General features: G+C 45.5%; 1 protein-coding gene across 1 annotated transcript; it reads left to right on the forward strand.

The window, feature by feature from the left end:
• Positions 1–4,457: 4,457 nt before the first annotated feature.
• id4 (inhibitor of DNA binding 4) lies at positions 4,458–6,992 on the forward strand. The gene is made up of 3 exons (XM_078539295.1): positions 4,458–4,991; positions 6,001–6,061; positions 6,337–6,992. The coding sequence occupies exons 1-2, from the start codon at positions 4,647–4,649 to the stop codon at positions 6,046–6,048; spliced, it is 393 nt and encodes a 130-aa protein (XP_078395421.1). The 5' UTR covers positions 4,458–4,646; the 3' UTR covers positions 6,049–6,061; positions 6,337–6,992.
• The last annotated feature ends 12,397 nt before the right edge of the window (positions 6,993–19,389 follow it).

The following is a 19,389-nucleotide window of genomic DNA, read 5'->3' on the forward strand; positions in this document are numbered from 1 at the left end:
AGTTTAAGAAATTCCAAGTCTCTTTTAAAATGAAAGCCAGAAGATAAATTTAAACTGCCTTATGTTGACAGCTTTGTGCTTGTAATTTTATTGTCTTTGCATTTGATGGGGGAGGGGGTTGGAATTGGGGAATACAGGGTGTGAGGAACAGGCATGGATCCTTTCTGGAGTATTGGTACTATTTCAAAATGATGGCCCACCTCTTTTATGTTAATTACTTGTAGATATACTTCATAAAAGAGAAAAATGGTTTAATTCCAGAATAATGTACGTAGGTTTTCCATTCCAAGAAAAAGACAGAGGCACTATCTATAATGGCCAGTCCATTAGAGAATATCCCACTAGAAAAGTTTTTGTTTTAAAGTGAGCACAATAGCATGGAAGCTTTTCTGCGTATTTATAGCTTGATATTGTTTCTCGTCTTTAGTTTGTTTGCTTGAACTGTATATCCAAAACATTTTGGTGAGTCAGGATTCTAAAAAGCTAACGTAAATCATGTTACAGATTTCTAAGACTTCCAAAAAATGGCCCATAAAAAGAACTATATAATAATTTTTAAACTTTGTTATTTTGTTCTTATAAACAGTCATTTTTATTGCTAATAACCTGCTGATTAATTTTCTGTTTGAATTTATATCTTACGATACACTCCAATCAGTAGTTGTAGTCTGAGCTTGATGTTTTTCCAACAATTGGGAAGATCAGGAATGTACTGTGGGAAACCTGCACTATTTTTGATAAAACCCATCAACTAAAAATGTAGGCAGTTCTCTGTGAGGCATGCTACATCTCATTCATTTCACACATAATGCTTCAGTTCATAGGTAGCAGAGGACTGCATATAGAGCTGGCTTTTGCACCAAGAAAAAGTTTTGGAAGGGGATCCAATTCAGAATCCCAATTAATCCTAGAAATCTACAATAATGGTAATAATAAAGCATGAATTGTCCTTTTAAGCATATGATGTAGCGATGTGAATCTAACACAACAAATTAGTTATAGTGGGTACATGGATTGTTTCTTAAAAGCCTTTGCAATAAAACCTCCATTTGCTTTAATTTAAATAAAAACTGACAAGAGATGTTGATTTTCTTGATTGCAGCATTAAAATTATTCTATATATTGTCATTGTATGCACTAGCCACAGAATTTGCTAGTAATCAGCTACAAGTTATTTCTAATTGCATTTATAATAGAAGTGTCACAATTATTAATATTTTCATTTGAGTAACATCATTTATCAGTCAGATGGTGCACACGAGCATTCAGTATCTGGACTGAGAATTACTGTTGGAACCAAAACAAACCAGAGGCATAAAAACGTTAGCTTGTTAAGTTAACATTCAGTATACCTATCTTCAATTCTACCTATCTATCTTCATCTATCTATTGTGCTCATGAAGGGTCATGAGGACTCGAAACGCCAACTCTTTTCTTCTCCGCCGATGCTGCCAGACCTGCTGAGTTTTTCCAGGTAATTCTGTTTTTGCTTTGGATTTCCAGCATCCGCAGTAGTTTTTTGTTTTTATATCTATTGTGCTATTGTGTCAAGCAAGACCTGAGAGATAGAATGATTAACAGAGGGATCAACAGGAGAATCACGTCTTCCCCCCACCACCCACAACCACCACCACCTCCCCACCCACCCCCACACCCTCACAACCACCACCACCACCACCTCCTCCTCAACCTCCACACCCACCACCACCTCCCCCGCCCCCACACACACCCACCCACAACCACCAACACCACCTCCCCACCCACGCACAACCACCACCACCACCACCTCCCCACCGACCCACAACCACCAGCACCACCTCCTCTCCCCCACCCACAACCACCTCCCCCACCCCCACAACCCCCACCCACAACCACCACCACCACCTTCCCACAACCACCACCTCCCCATCCCCCCACCCCCCACCCACAACCACCACCACCACCTCCCCACCAACCCACAACCACCACCACCTCCTCCTCAACCTCCACACCAACAACCACCTCCCCCACCCCCACACCCCCCCACCCACAACCACCAGCACCACCTCTCCACCCACCCACAACCACCAGCACCACCTCCCCACCCATCCACAACCACCTGCACCACCTCCCCACCCACCCACAACCACCACCAGCACCTCCCCACTGACCCACAACCACCAGCACCACCTCCCCCACCCCCCCACCCCCCACCTGCAACCACCACCACCTCCTCCCTCACCCCCACACCCCCCCACCCACAACCACCACCACCTCCCCACCCACAACCACCACCTCCCCCACCCCCACAGCCCCCACCCTCCATCCACAACCACCACCACCACCTCCCCACCGACCCACAACCACCACCACCACCTCCCCCACCCCCACACCTCCCCACCCACAACCACCACTTCCCCCACCCCCACACACCCCCCCCCACCCCCCCCCCACAACCACTACAACCTGCTCACCCATAACCACCACCTCCCCCACCCACAACCATCAGCACCACCTCCTCCTCTCCCCACCCACAACCACCACCACCTCCTCCTCTCCCCACCCACAACCACAACGACCACCACCTCAAGGAACACAGTTATATGTGGCTTCTGGTGGACAATATCTTGAACATTTTATGCTGCATAGCCTTCAATGAATCAATCATAATCATCATGTAAAGGGGACATGCTACTACCTATCTATTTGATTAAAAAAAACTGAAAATGCTGGTAAACAGTAATTAAGGCATTTGCGGTGAAAGAAACAATGTTAATGTTTCAGGTCAAATGATGTTTCATCAGAACTGGAAGATGTTTTGTTTTGTTTAGCTATCTATCTCTATAGAAATCTATTTATCAGTCTTCCTTTCTATCTATTCATCTATATCTATCAACACATTTAACTAAATGATCCCCTTGATTGGACTGAAGACACTAATCTAAACTTAGAGTCCCAGTCAACTTTGCTTTTTTGATTTACTACATAATCTGCAACCTGAATTTCTACTATAACCTGCTCATCACTCCCAGGTCTCCATTATTATCTGTATTAAGACCATTTTTGTCCAAGTGTTATTTATTCCTAACTCACAGGAAACCACATTAATATATTACAGACACATAGATAAATGCACATAAACACATATATACACCAATGCCTTTAGGCACACAAAAACAAGTAGGTGCACACATATTCACAGAAATAGACACAGGACTGACCTACACACACACAATGACCTGTTGTTATGGCCGAGTGATTTTTATTCGAATAATAACGCAGTGCTGTAGAATAAGTATCTCCAAGTGGATGATCTGCGCCATAATCACTATAATAAATAATCCATAAATTTGACTAAAATTGCTCAGTTCCATAATATCGTAAGGGGACATATTCTCAAAATATGGTTGAGATTTCTTGGACAGATTTCTGAGGTCTTTATCAAGGGTCCAGGTGACACACAAAATTAGCTCAATTACGACAAGTTAACAGAGAAAATCTCCACCTCCCGTGTACAATTTAAGTACAATAATATGAAGGAAAAATGAATATTTTGCACCCACAATGTCGCAGCAAATGTGAAACAATTGTTTCCTGAAAATTAACCGCACCTTTTATGTAATATGTGGCGTGCGCCTGCGGTAGTGATGGAATGATACTGTGAATCTACAACTCCAGTACATGGTGAAATGATACCTGCAACTGTTGTTTTGCACTAAATATAGATGTACCGTGTGTTAGTCAATCATAAATGCGAACTAAAGTGTGGACTCTCAGTGAAAACGTCTTTACAGACACTCCATAAAAAATGGTATATTAAAAAAGTAAACCATTTAGAGAGGGGGAAAACCTTTAATAACTAACTGTGCAAGATGTAGGTTTTACATCTACATATATTTTTTCAGAAATATTTCAAATTGCAGAATCCCAAAGTAGTATTCTTGTTAATGTAAACAAACAAGAAAAAACACTAACGACATAAGTATACCCAGCCGTTTTTTTTTTCACTGGCTAACCGACACTGAGCAATGTCTCACTCGGGGAGTCACAGCGAGGTGTGGAGCAGCAGCTCAGGTACCCAAAGTATCATCGGTTCTGGTTCCGGGTATCGCCTCCGTGTAACAACGCATGGTGAACGATATATAAAATACGCCGCAGTTTGCCGTTTCCTTGAACTACAATGAACTTCAATGAGCAGATTTGTAAAGAATTTCCCCGCGTTCTCTGCCCCCTACACCGCCACCTCTGCAGCTACAACTCCTCCATCCCCGCTGACACTTGCACTTCCCCCTGCGTGTCCAGCTCCTCCCACCTCGACCAACCTCAGGCATTGGGAGCTGGCCGATCAAACTCGCCTTTCCATTAGTTCAATGAGCGGGGGGACATCAGCGTTCGGCGATCAGTGATTGGATAAGCAATCTGTCAATCATCCCCCTTTACTGTTATAAAGCTCAGCGATTCCCCCACACTTCAGTGTGAATTTTGCACCTCTGGAGGCAAGTGGTGGAATCTTAAAGCGAGGAAGAATACATCTATTAAAAAAAAACAAGGTTTATATTTCTGTCTTTAATATTTCACTTGCATCTTTTGCAATTATAAGGCAATATACTTGCAGAATCATCTGCATTATTATTTCCAGTAAAACGGAAGTATTATTTAGCGGCGCAATGAAAGCGGTGAGTGATGTTCCTGCTCTTAAGAAGGCAGGCTGCGGTGAGATGACATTGCATTGCCTGTCGGAGCACAGTCTGAGCATCGCACGCTGCAAGATGGAAGAGGAGTCCCTGGATCTGCAGTACGACATGAAGGATTGCTATTCCAAGCTCAAGCAGCTGGTCCCCACCATCCCTCAGAACAAGAAGGTGAGCAAAGTGGAGATCCTTCAGCATGTGATCGACTACATCCTGGATCTGCAGCTGGCTCTGGAAACGCACCCGGCTCTGGTGAGACCGCAGCCAGCGATCTGCCCTTCGGCGCCCCGAAATCCTCTGACAGCTCTCAACACCGAGCAGGTAAAAATAAAAGGGAAGCCGGCACTGTCACAAAACTTCACTCCAAAGCTGCATCTCCTTTAAAAGCAATCCCTGCCTCACTAATCTTCCAGGGGGAGGGAGGGAGGGAGGGAAGGGGGTGGGGAGGGGTAACTAGATTACAAACAAAACCACTTCTATTAAAAAAAAACTTTATCCATTTCATTTTGTTTTAAGAGCTAAACATTTTCTAATGTCCAATAACAAAGCTAACCCGTATTTTCCCCCCCGGTTTTCATCCTGACGGTGTGGGAGAAGGGAAATTTACGCTTATCGTATCCCATTGTCTGCTCCTTGCACTACCAGTGGGAACTCCGGCAGGATTACAGGCATGTGACAGTGTGTGTATGTTGATGGTATGTTTTTAGTGAAATGTTAAAGGCACGAACTGCTAAGATTACAGGATGGATGCTCACATGAAAATATACGAGCATCATTCCTGCATGATGCCGTGACCCAGCAAGAACATAAATCCATATTAAACGATGCAGTTTAATTTAAAATGTATTTATAAAAGTGGATTAATTGTACCTTGGAACACTTTTCAGTTTACTGCGGAATGCATTACAACAAGGAAACGTGATTATCTCTTGTGGCACATTTCTTCCTGTACTAGGTGCAATCTCGATGGGAACTATAGAAAAGCGTTTTGTTCTGGTCAAAACTAAACGAGGTTGTGCGGGGTGGGGTGGGGGGGGTGGAAAGGATATGTAACGTTGAAAACAGTCGCATGCAATTCGGCCTTTTTTTTGGGGGGGGGGTGTGGTATTTTAAATCCCATCTCCAATTCTGGTTTTGTTATTACGCACCGTAAATGTTAAAAACAACACATGCAGTTCCATATGATGCAGGCAAAACGACGCGTAGTTCTCGGCTTTGCATTTAAATCCAACGCAAAAGTGCTGCTCGTATATTTCAGCCTTTCTCCTAGAGATAAAATGTACACTGCCAGGAATATTCAAATTTGCTTTCCCCCCCCTCTGTGTTGCAGGCTGGGTCTAAAGTCAGAAGACAAGAGGACAGCATTCTGTGCCGCTGATGTGATGTGTGAGGTGAGCCATTATTTAACATTTACTTTCGCTTTAAATAACGGTCTATATCTAGCGTTGGAAGTAAACTTTGCCGTTTTGTTTTTTTTTAAAAAAACTGTAGGAGTAGCAAGCTGCTGCCCCTATTTGAAGTTTGTAGTGGTGGGTATGTTGTTGCTGTTTGACCCTGATTTGTTTTGGGTTGCTGATCAAGCATGCCTTGTGTTGTATTGGTGGCGCCAGTCAGTCTGGATCTGAGTGTTTCACACACCCCCCTCTTGTTCATTTTTCTTATACAGGTGTGCCCGAGAATCGCGCGCGCACACACACACACACACAAATACACAGAGACCAGAGAGGGGGAAAAGAGGAAAAAAAAGGACAAAAAAATCTAATCCTTGCGATCAACGTCAAAAACCTGTCCAACGGATTCCATCCTGAGAGGGTTTTCTGCCAAATCACGTCTTACCTCTCTGCTGCTCACAGCGTTATAGCCACAGACTTTTAAAAAAAAAGAGCTCTGATCTTGGGACACTTTGGGGAAGGGTGGGGGGGGGGAGGGGGGGCTAAATTGAGTGACTTCGCCAGGCTGGTTGACGGCTCATCGAGAGGCGGAAGAGACCAGCGAAAGCATCTGGGGAAACAAGTAGAAAGTTTCATCGACTAAGAGCAACTGATTGCTGACGCTTTTTACTAATCCAGCAGAATCTTCCAGATGTTCTGTCATGTTTTAAATAGAAGAAGACTGGTTCGGACCAGGGAAGTGTCGATTCGCCGTTTTTTAAAAGTAAAGTCACATTGTATACAAGTACAAAGCGGGATGGGATGGGCGGCGAATCTTAACCTGCTGTACATATTCAAGATGTTCTTTATGAGTGTACGTGGAAATGTATATGCTTTAATAGATCATTGTAATTATAAGATATTTTTTATTAAAAAAGATTTTTGTACAGTTTTACAAGGTTTCTTTCATTCCTCCCGCCCGCCTTCATTGTAAGTGATGTGCACACCAGAAACCGTGTTTTAAACTAATTCAATGACCTGCCTAAAATTGTACCGTTTACTCATCTGGAGCCGCCAGTTTGCAGATAAAATTGCTGAGCGTTTATCACAAGACAGGAGGCAATAGAAAAGAATATCCAAAATGAATTGGGCACCATTTCATATTCAATTTGGTAACTTTGTTAAGTCGTAATCAAAAAAATTAACTTATGGCTAATGTAATTTCATTTTGAGTTCATCCCTGTGTTTCAGTTCAGCTTGTCGATTTCCTTAGGTCTGAATGCCGGGATGCGGGAAATTAAAAAAAAAATTCCCAGTAGTCCCGCTGACTGGAAAAGGTTCATTTGAGACGAATTGTAATTTAAAATGAAACTTTGAAAAGCATTGTAGCGTGCACTTGAACCTCCTGCTCCTTTCACAGTAAAGAGTTTTTGAATAATTCAGCAGCAAAAGTTGACAGATCAGCCCATGTTGTGCTCTCAATGTAGCTCCAGACTTGCCGCGGTCCAGCCTCTGAATCTGAACGTCAAAAAACAGATAGTTTTTTTTTTCCCCGACGAGTTGCATTCGCAGTATTAATTTACGGTGTAACAAATTAATATTGGAAAGAGTAATATTTGAGCCATTTCTGAAATTGACCGAGCCCTCACAATTACCGAAGTGATGAAAATAGTTTTGACTTGGGTGACCCGACAGAGAGAGATGGGATTGGGAATGTTTGACTCGGTGAGGTGTTATTCACCCAGACCTTCACAAGCACTACCTCGCCCATATTCCATTTAGTAATCCTATCCTCTGGCTCTGAAAGTCCTCGCATTGCACACTTAACCATTTTACACCTACATTTATTCCGACAACTAAAGAGATGTGTCTGAATCCGGATGATGCTAAAAACGGACCTTAAATGGAAGTCTTTTTAAATGACCTGCCATGTTACCTGTCACTAAGCTAAGCCGCAAAGAAATGGAGAGTATTTTAAGAAGTGTTTATCATCTTAAAGTTCACTGAGCCCTGACGCGCCGAGAGTGGTGTGGAGTGTTTTTGAGTGAATGCACCGGTCACCAATGTGACTAAATCCAACGAAAGCTCTGGGACACAGAGACCTTCACTCCTGACTGGGGTCTGTGGTTTCGGACCTTTCGAAACATGTTTTGAGTGGATTCTCTTTGAGCTTAATGAGGGATTGATTGGATTTGGAGGTGAACATTTTTGAATAAATGTACAGCCTGGAACATTTTTTTATTAGTGTAATGAGGTGTAAAGTGGATTGATTAGGGCTGCGTAACAGGCTGTCAGAAATTGATATAAATTATTGCAAAAAGTGTGTTATAGGTTGTTTATGTTGGTGGATAAATTAGTTCTGATGACCGGAATCGTAGAAGCACAGAAAGAGACCGTCGAGTCTGGCCGACTCTCTGCAACAGTAACCTTACTGGAGACTGGAGATGTAACTGGGAGTTTAGGCTGCTTTGGGATTGTAAATTCGGGCGGCGGCGGGGGGTGTCGGTGCTTTCTACATATTTTACAGCGCGTTCCAGGAGGAATGGAAGGCTATATCGTTGTATTTTGGATTATGTTTGGATGATGCGAATTTGGGCTGTGTGCATTGCTCGATTGAATAACGGACTTGGCGATGGAGGGGGACCGCCACCATTCGTGATAAGATAGCGCTGTCAGCTTTGCCTTGTGTCCGGCGGATTGCTGTTCAAAGTGGGAGTTAATTCCCAACGATCTGATCGGACTTCCAGCCCGACCTGAGCCCCAGGGGTCAGTTTCGGCCAGATCTGTATAAAGATAGACGCGCACAGAGACATATAGATTTAATTTAATGATGGATTAGGGGGGAAAAAATGGATTAGAACAACGACTTGATTAGGTTCCTAAAATCGGGGTTGCACTTTTGAATCATTTAGAGACCGTTTAGTACAAGATCACATTTGGGTTCATATACTTTTCTTGTTTGCTTTAAAGATTTAGTTAGAACTGAACAGCATAGGTTTGAATTGTGTTATTGAGCCGCGGGTTATAGTAGCTGATGGTATTTTGACAACCGGTTCAGTGTGGAGGTAGCAGGACAAGTTGGGTGTGTTAATGTATTTTTTTTAAATAACTGACAGATTTGGGTGTAGTTCCAAATACCAGTACAGTGCAAAACCACACGAGGTTCCATCTCCCTCCCAGGTGTTCACAGGTACCAGCCTATAACTGTGGATTCAGAAGGAGGGAGGGTTACATTATTTACACTGTAAACCCTGACAACTGGGAGACCAAAAAAAAACACGGGCGAAATTAAAAGTAACAAGAGAGCCTTTCAAATTAAGAAAATTGGTACAAGATAATTGTATGTGAAACATTGTTTTAAGCTCTATCCTTAAGTCGTCTTGCAGATAATTTTCCCGGTTCCCTTTCAAGGATGGCTGTTTGACTAATGTTCCACAGCGGACTTTGCTCTCTGTCCACAGACATCTGGATGCATTCGGCAGTGCGTGTTTTCAGAAGCCCACGGAGAAACAATTAAATATAGACTGGTGATTTATGAATTTTAAGTGCATCACTGGGGACCTTCAAGAACAGGTATCGTCCCAATGCCAACACTATCGAAAGGTTCGAGTACAGGTCCACCAGAATAAATGGGAGCGAAACTGAATTTTACGTTCAATTTCGCCCCCTACAGACCAGTGATGTCCAGGAAAAATAATCGGCGGTGTAAGAATATTTCTTTAACTATTTCCTGCTAGTTACCTTCCGCCTGTGTGTGGATTGCAAACATAATTCCATTAGCAATTGTCAATGGACTGCACACGTTTCGAAAGATGCAAGGTGTCTAGCCGTCCAGACCATCATTCTCCAGAGCAACATCATATCAGGGTTTCCCTTTCGTCCTAATTGAGATGACATCCATTCAGAAACCGTAAACCTGAAATCGGTTGTGTTAGTCTACTGCATGTTTTAAGATAAATCGACATCTTCTGTGAAATACTAATTTCATTTTAGGGGTAGTCTTACATTTGATAAGTTAAACATCGGTCCTGTCTGAACTTCTAGGTGTGCATAAAAGATGCCTGAGCACTATTTCAAAGAACAGAAAAGCTCACCCCGTCCAATATTTAACCATCAATCAACATCACTAAACCATTTACCTTATTGCTGTTTGTGGAATCCTGCTGTGTATAAACTAGCTGCTTTGTAAAGCACTTTGGAACATATTGAGATCATGAAAGGTACAACATGCATATTTTGCTGTTTTATTTTAAGAATGTTTTGGGATGATGCCCTGTGCAGCACATCACACTTTTCTTTTCAGTAGAAGTAACATTCTTGGGTGGTAGAATGAAGCTACATGAAAGAGGGCAACACTTAATAAAATCCTTAATATGTTTTATAAACAATGAAAGGCCTTGCTTTTATATCATACCTCATCACATCCTCAAAACATCCAATGGGTTATGTTCTGATGTCCAGTCTGTACTATGCAGGAAAATGCAACAATGAATGAATAAATGGCCAGTTTATCTGTTTTGCTTCCTGGTTTAACTGAGGAAGGAATATTAACCAAGACACCACGAGAATTCTTTGAATGGCAGATGGGGCTTCAGTTTAACATTTAATTTGAAGACAATATCACCAAAGATGCAAACTCCCTCGCTATTGCGCTGAGACATTGAGCCTAAATTATGTGCTCAAGTCTTTGAATCTACAACCTTCTGACACAGCAGCAAAATTGCTATCAAATGAGTCTATCTGTCACTCAAAACAGGAAGATGTCCCATTTTGTAATTTTCTTCATTGTATCAAATTTCAAAAACTAGCAGCATTTAACAAACATACAAGAGTATCTCAAGTCTTAATTATAAGTGTCTAAGTACATTCATGTATATTTCTCACAGTTGGAAACTGACAACTGTTCAAATAGGAATATTCTGGAAAAGCACTGATGAATGGCACATTGAATTCTTAAAAGAATTATGGAGGTTTTATAAAGCATCTCCTTTCTAAAAGGTGCCAATGCAAAGTGTTACAAAGTGAAGTACTTACAGCGCAGATACAGACTCTTTGGTCCAACTGGTCCATACATATGTTTATACTCCCACATGAACCTCTTCCCACCCTACACCATCTAATGTAATCAGCATATTCTTCTATTTCTTTATCTTTTATGTGATTGACTAGTTTCTCCTTAAATGCATCTATGCTATTCACCTTAACTACGTCTTGTGGTAGAGAGTTTCACATTCAGTCCAGTCTCTGTTTAAAGACATCTCTCCTGAATTCCCAGTTGAATTTATTCGTGATTTTCCTATAGATATGGCCCTTAGTTCTGGCCTTCCTTGCAAATGGAAAGATCACTACATCTACTCCATCAAACTCTTTCATGATCTTAAAGACCTTTGTCAGGTCGCCCCTCAACTCCTCTTTTCTTGAGAAAGGAGCCCCAGCCTGTTCAGTCTTTCCTGATGCACTGTTCTTTTTAATGCTGCACACAGTAATCCGTTTCATCATATTTTCATCAAGCAATAGACAAACACTGACGTAAGCAGACACAAATGCAAAAAAGAAAATGCATACGAAGAAACATCTATATGGATAAAAATGCAATATTTGGTGTCTAGTGCTGTTGTACATTGACTTCTGCCCCCACATTATTAGCCACTGATGTCGGAGGTCCACAATGCCCAGTGTGCACAATAACCTCATCTGAAAGCACCTGAAGTGCTTGGACCTTTGCAGCAATTGTGTGCTTGATTAAGTAAGGCCCCAATTCTGACATCATTTAGAAGTCTTTATGGCACAAGAATTCTTCAAAAGCGCTAAATATTAACAGCACGTCTTTTACCCTTAAAATCTGTTTGGAACATCAGGAAGACTATACTTCCCTTTGTACAATGTCATCTTTCAGATTCATAATTCTTGTCTGTAGTGGAATCCTCAGGAGGCTGTGCCAATGGAGATAGATTAGAAACTTCCAAACTTATGATTGTTAGGCTAAATTTATGAGTTTATGGAACTATTTAAAAAAAGCTTTCCTGTGTCTTGGGATACAAGATGAGCTGTTACAAGTACTGAACTTGCACAATCACTGACATCATGGGTAGTGAGTTCACACTCCTGGGACCCCTGCCTTAACTTCCAAAAGTCATTGGCAGCTATGCAAAGGAAAACATTATAAAATATTATAAAATTTATCTACGCAACATAAGCAACATGCTAACAATTTGAGAAATACAGAAATCTGATGACGTCACAAAACCTGAGAATCCCCAAGAACTCGGGGTTCCCAGATAGAAAACTCATAGATAACTAGAAAAATGCAGTTCTATAAAGAAACAGAAGAGAACATTTAAAATACCTCAGCAGTGCATTAATTCAGTTTTCTCATGGAAATATACACAGGAAAGCTGACAGAGGCCCAAGGTGAAAGGCAATTTTAACCTAACTCGCCTGTTGGGAAGATAATGGACAGAATCCTCCGATGACAACATGCGTACATGTGCAGTATTTACCTGAGAAGTTTAAAGTTCCAGTGGCAAGAATTACTTTACCCAGTGCCCTCCATCAATGTCTTCAATACTGTCCTTAGTGTCAGAGATTGGGCTTGATGCCCTACACTTAAGCAGAAATTTCCTCTAGGGTTCTGCCACTGTTAATCTCAGGTGTAGGACAGTGATTAACAGCAGGAGCTGTTATGGAAAAGGCTTAAAGATCACTCCCCCACATACCCCAACACTGCCAACCGCCACTTTCCCCGCACACTGCAACAATGCTCACCCCCCCCACCCATGCGCTCAGCTGCTGCAAATCTCATCACACCCCATAACCCCCACCCGCCACCCCTGCAGTCTCATCAATACTCACCCTCCCTCCCTCACACCCCGACAATACTCCCTCTGTAACAGCACTGTGGGTGTACCTACAGCACACGGACTGCATTTGTTCAAGAAGGCAGCTCACCACCACCTTCTCAAAGGCAATTAGGGATGGGCAATAAATGCTGGCCCAGCCAGCGATGCCCACATCCCATGAATGAATAAAGTTTAAAACCCCCATCCCCGACAATGCTCACCCTTTCTCACCCTTGAACAATGCTGCCCCCTCCTCTTCCAAATCATGCTCCCTCCCTCACCCTGATAATGCACAACCCCCACCCATTACACACATTCTCCTGTCTCACCTTCCGGAATCTCTGGCTCCTGTCTGACCAATGTCAGAAGCATTTTCGGGGTGTGGGGGTGGGTGAGCAATATCAGGGAGTGATTGAGGGAGTGCGCACTGTGGAAGGTGAGGGTGGGGGTGGTGGGCATTGTCGAGAGGTGAGGTTGGAGGGTGAACATTTTTGGTGGTGAGGGTAGGGGAGTGAGCACTGTTGTGGAGTGAGGGCGGGAGTAAGCATTGCTGAGGGTGAGAGTGGGGTGTGAGCATTGTCAAGAGGTAAAGGAGTGAGGGTGAGCATTGTCCGGGGGTGCAGGAGGGAAGGTGAGCATTGTATGGAATGACGGAAAGATGCAAGCATTGTCAGAGTGTGCGGGACACGGGTAAACGCTGTTGGAGCTGTGGGGGGGCGGGGGCGGTTGGAGGGAGAGTATTGTCAGTGACTGAGGTATGGGCATGAGCATTATTAGGGGTGATTAGTTGGGGGCGAGGGTGATGGATGAACATTGGCAGGCGGTGCAGGGTGGGTGAACAGTGTTGTGGGTGATGGAAGGGCCTGAGCATTATAGCGGTGAAGGGCGTGAGAGGCTTCGGAGCATTTCGGAGGGGATGAGCTGTGTCCGAAGATTTGGGGGAGTGCTGTGTCAGGAGTGCAGGGGTGGGTGAGCTATGTCGGGGTTGTGGGGGTGGGTGAGCTGGTTTGGACGGGTGCCAGGTAGGTGAGCTGTGTCGGGTGGGTGCAGGGTGGATGGGCTGTATCGGGCGGGTGCAGGGTGGGTGAGCTGTGTCGGGTGGGTGCAGGTTGGGTGAGCTGTGTCGGGTGGGCGCAGGTTGGGTGAGCTGTGTCGGGTGGGTGCAGGTTGGGTGAGCTGTGTCAGGTGGGCGCAGGGTGGGTGAGCTGTGTTGGGAGGGAGAGCTGTGTTGGATGGGTGCAGGTGTGGGTAACTGTGACAGGGATTTTGGGAGTGGGTGAGTTTTCTTGGGCGAGGGCTGGTGCAGGGGTCAGTGTGCTGTGTCGGGCGGGTACAGGGCGGGTATGCTGTGACAGATTTCAGTGTTTGGCGAGTTGTGTTGTGTGGGTTTTTTTAATGCTTTCACAAGATGTGGGCATTGCTGACTGGGCGGTTGCCCTAGAGAAAGTGGCGGTGAGGCTCTTTCATGAGCCGTTGCAGTTCATGTGGTGTAGGTACACCCACAGTGCTGTTAGGAAGGGAGTTCCAGGATTTTGACCGAGTGACAGTGAAGTAACGGTGATATATTTCCAAGTCAAGATGGCGTGTGACTTGGAGGTGAACTTGCAGGTGGTGGTGTTTCCATGCATCTGCTGCCCCTGTCCTTCTAGGTGGTAGAGGTCATGGGTTTGGAAGGTGCTGTGGAAAGAGCCTTGGTGAGTCGCTGCAGTGCATTTTGTGGATGGTATACACAGCTGCCACTGCATTGGTGGTCAGGGGAGTGAATTTTTAAGGTAGTGGATGGGGTGTCGAACAAGCAGGCTGCTTTGCCCTGGATGTTGTTGAACTATGTGAGTGTTGTTGGAGCTGCGCTCATCCAGGCAAGTGGAGAGTATTCCATCACATTCCTGACTTATGCCTTTTAGGTGATAGACAGACTTTGGGGATTCAGGAGGTGAGTGAATTGCTGCATAATTCCCAGCCTCTGATCTGTTCTTGTAGCCATAGTATTTATTCGGCTAGTCCAGTTTAGTTTCTGGCCAATGGTAATCCCCAGGATGTTAATAGTTGCGGATTCAGCAATGGTAATACCATTAAATATCAAAGGGAGATGGTTAGTTTCTCTATTTTTGGAGATGGTCATTGCTTGGCACTTGTGTGGTGTGAATATTATTTGCTACTTATCAGCCTGAATATTGTCCAGGTCTTGCTGTATATGGGCATGGAGTTCTTCAGTATCTCAGGAGTTGTGAATGCTACTGAACATTATGCAATCAGCAGCGAGCTTTCCCAATTCTACCCTTATGATGGTGGGAAGGTCATTGATGAAGCAGCTGAAAATGATTAGGCCTAGGATTACCCTGAGGAACACCTGCAGCGTTGTCCCAGAACTGAGATGACTGACCTGCAACAACCTCCAATGTGCCAGGTGTGACTCCAACCAGTGGAGAGGTTTTCCCTCTGATTCCCATTTACCTCAGTTTTGCTAGGACTCCTTAGTGCCACACTCAGTCAAATGCTGCCTTGATGTCAAGGGCAGTCACTCTCACCTCACCGCGTGAAATCAGCTCGTTTGTCCATGTTTGGACCAAGGCTGTAATGAGGTCAGGAGCTGAGTAACCCTGGCGGGTCCCAAACTGAGCGTCAGTGAGCAGGCTATTGCTAAATAAGTGTTGCTTGATGGCACTGTCGATGACACCTTCTATTATTCTGCTGATGATTGAGAGTGGACTGATGGGGTGGTAATTGGCCGGGTTTGTCCTGTGTTTTGTGTGCAGGACATGCCTGTTCAATTTTCCATATTGCTGGGTGGATGCCAGTGTTTACCTGTACTAGAACAGCTTGGCTAGGGGCAAGGCTAGCTCTGAGCACAAGTCTTCAATACTATTGGCAGAATGTTGTCAGGGTCCATCAACTTTGCAGCATCCAATGCCTTCAGCTGTATCTTGATATCATTTGGGTTGAATCAAATTGGCTGAAGACTGGCAGCTGTGATGCTGATTGCCTCAGGACGAATACGAGATGGACCACATAAATACACATGGAAGGACCTTTGATGTGTAAATACCTTGGGTGATCTGGCAATTTCTGAATTCCAGAGTTTCAATTACTTTATATCTGCAAATTTAATTTCCCCAAAAATATAAGTTATATTCCCACAACATTTGAATCATGAAATTAGACATTTTCACAATAGATTATATTTCTTTAGCAAAGATTCCAGAGTTGCCTTTCTTCTATTAATAATACTGTTTAATGAAGTAGATGTGTGTAAAAAGTGCTGGAACATCAGCTAGGATCAATGTAAATGCTATTGGTATCCCTGCCTATTAAAGACTTGGGGCAAAGGCCAATGCGACTTGTTAAGGAGTTATAAAGATCACATAATTGGCTAGAGCAAAATTCTGCAGCTGTAGAGGTGCATTAGAAAGTGAGAATTTTACAGGAATTCAAGGCTGGTGTTATCAAGGTGTCAGCTGTGGCTCAGGGGTAGCATGTGTGCCTCTGAGTCAGATGGTCAGAGCTTCAAGCCTCTCCAGGGATTTGAGCACCAAATTTAGATTGTTGGGATTTTACAGGACTTGACACGGATGCGGAGGTGGAACTGGAAGTGAGTGTGGAATGCCCTCCTACTCCACCTCCATTCTCGGTTCAATGTTGTGATGGCTGGCTGTTGGATCGCTGCCACTCAGCTTCCGGAGAAGGGCCTCGAGGAGGGCAGCAGCCGTCTACCGACGAGGAAAGAACTGCTGGCAGCATGTTTAAAAGGCCACTAGCACTGGAGCCCAGATTTAAACGAAGAGCTGCAAGAATCCTGTAGCCACCAACTGCCTTCCGCCCCTCCCCCTAACAGCCAGCAGCCTGCGACCCCCACAGCTAGCAGCCTGCAAACCCCCAGGAAGCCTGCAACCCCTTCCCTTTCAACAGACAGCGGCCTGAGAACCCCACCCTCGCAACAGCCAGCAGCCTGCGACCCCCCACAGCTAGCAGCCTGCAAGCTCCCCAACAGCCAGCAGCCTGCGACACTCACCCCCACAACCTATGACCCCCTCCCTGCAACAGCCAGCAGCCTGCAACCCCCACAACAGCCTGTGATCCCCTCCCCTGCAAAAGCCAGCAGCCCCCTACGACCACCCCCAAAACAGCCGGCAGCCGGAGAACACCCCCCTTGCAACAGCCAGCAGTGTGCATACCCTTCCACACAGCAGCCTGCGACCCACACCCCGCTCCAACAGCTTGCTCTCACCCCAAACATCCAGGAGCCAGCGACCATGCACGAACCTGGCAAGGAATCCACAGTGGAAATTCCGTTGTGGGCACGGCAGAAACAAGGGGCAGAATTTTCCGCTCGCTGGGCGGGCGCGCACCTGACCTGAACGAGCATAAAATGACACACACTGACATCGGGCAAGCGTCCCGATGCCATTGCGCACTCGCACGATATTTTGGTGGGCGGGCGCGAGCGGGAGTCGGAGACGCGCCCACCATTAATTAAGAGGCCAGTAAAGGCCCTTGGCAAACCAACTGACGGTGATTTAACGTTGCCTGTGCAATTTTTCACTCGTCGCGTGGGCAAAACAGGCAGGTGGGCAGCCCACAATTTGCAAAACCTCATCCACGGGTGGGATAAGAGGGGTCAGCAGCAATTCCACCCGCCCAGCGAGCGGAAAATTCTGCCCCTTGTTTCTGCCGTGCCCACAACAGGGTTTCCACTGTGGATACCTTGCCAGGTTCGTGCATGGTCACTGGCTCCTGGATGTTTGGGGTGAGAGCAAGCTGTTGGTTGTTTGGGGGTGTGGGGTCGCAGGCTGTTGCGTGGTGGGGGTTGCACACTGCTGGCTGATGCAAGAGTAGTGAGGAGTTTTAGAGATAGTTAGCTGCTGGTTGCTTATTGGTACTTGGCAGCTTCATCACTGTTCAAGGTTTCATTCTTAGCATTTCCACGCATCATTTCTGGACTCATTGGTGTCTCCAAGGCCCCCTGAGGATTCGGACTGTATGGACCCTTCCAGGTATTAGACAGCCTTCTCTTACCCTGGTAATGGGGATTGTAGTCTCCACTGGAGGCACCTCCTCTGAGGAGGAAGAGAGGGGCAGAATGGAGAGGAGGCCACGTGTCCTTATGCAGCTTCCAGGGTAGGGACCTGTGGGAGGAGAGGCACAGGCACAAGGGGCGCAGGGCCAGCAGGAAGTCCAAGGCAGAAGGGGCCACAGAAGATGCCACTTTCCTGCTGCCAGGGTTTACAGGCGGCAATGTAGCTACCTCAATATGTCTGAGGTGCAGTGCTGAAGGAGGCTCCATCTCTCCAGGGAGACTGTGACCTCCATTTGTCAGGTGATCAGGCCTGAGATCAGCTCCGACTGTGTGGGTAGACACCCCATGCCAGTCGTTCTGAAGGGCACAGTGGCCCTCAACTTCTATGTCTCCAGCTCTTTCCAGGGGTCAGTGGGGTCTGTATGGAGTCTCCCAATCAGCTGTCCACAGTTGCGCTAAGCTGGTGACAGAAGCTCTGTTCAGGCGGGTAATGACTTTCCTTCATTTCCGTATGGATGAGGCCAGCCAGGCTGAGTGAGCCAGAGGCTTTGCAGCGATTCCTGGGTTCCCCCTTCATCTAGTAAGCAATCGACTGCACATGTGGCCATCAAGGCACCAGCGGGTGAGCCAGGTGCCATCATTAACAGGAACGGATCCCACTCCATGAACATGCAGATAGTATGTGACCACAGGGTGCAGATTCTGCAATTCTGTGCAAGGTACCCAGGCAACTCCCATGACACATACATCCTGAGACACTCCCAAATGCCGAGGCTCTTCAGTGCTCCAGCCTGACTGGATAGATGGCTGCTGGGCGACAAGGGCTATCCCTTGAGAAGGTGGCTCATGATGCCTCTCCTCCACCCAAGAACAGAGGCAGAGCAGCAGTACAAAAGGAATCATGCCTCCAAAAGGGTGGTGGTAGAGAGAAGTATAGATCTTCTCAAGATTCGCTCCTGATGCCTGGACTGTTCAGGGGGTGCACTACAATATCCCCCAGAGCGAATGTCACTGATAGTGGTTGCTTGTTGCGCACTCCACAATCTGGCACTGGCAAGGTGGGACCCACTGGAGGAAGAGGATCTTGATGCAGCTCCACAGGCCACAGATGATGAATCCAGAAGTGAGTTAGAAGGGGAGCACGGTGAGAACACTGACGGCATGGAGGCAGACCTCGGAAAACTCCAGGGAGGCAGGGGCATCAGAGACGCCTTGATCCAACGCTCCTTCAGCTAGATTGCCAAATAAGAGCTACCACCTCATGCCAGGGCTGCTGCCACCATCCTGGATTTCCTTTGCCTCCAAGATTCACTCAGTGCCAATGCAATAAAGTTTCAAGCCACCCACGTCCAGCATTACATATTGGCGTACCCTGCACCTACAAAACAAATGAAACATACTCAGGCCAATGACATGAAAGCAAATATAATGTAATGTTGGAACTCATATTATTGAACAGAATAATATCAGGTGTTGATGGTCACACCATTAAAAAA

The sequence above is a fragment of the Cetorhinus maximus genome, chromosome 3 (genome assembly GCF_964194155.1).
Source record: "Cetorhinus maximus chromosome 3, sCetMax3.hap1.1, whole genome shotgun sequence".
NCBI classification, from domain to species: Eukaryota; Metazoa; Chordata; class Chondrichthyes; order Lamniformes; family Cetorhinidae; genus Cetorhinus; species Cetorhinus maximus.

Coding starts and splice junctions, on each gene's coding strand:
- id4 (XM_078539295.1), top strand. CDS start 4,647: ATGAAAGCGGTGAGTGATGTTCCTGCTCTTAAGAAGGCAGGCTGCGGT. Junction 4,992..6,000: donor CAGCTCTCAACACCGAGCAG/GTAAAAATAAAA, acceptor TCTGTGTTGCAG/GCTGGGTCTAAAGTCAGAAG.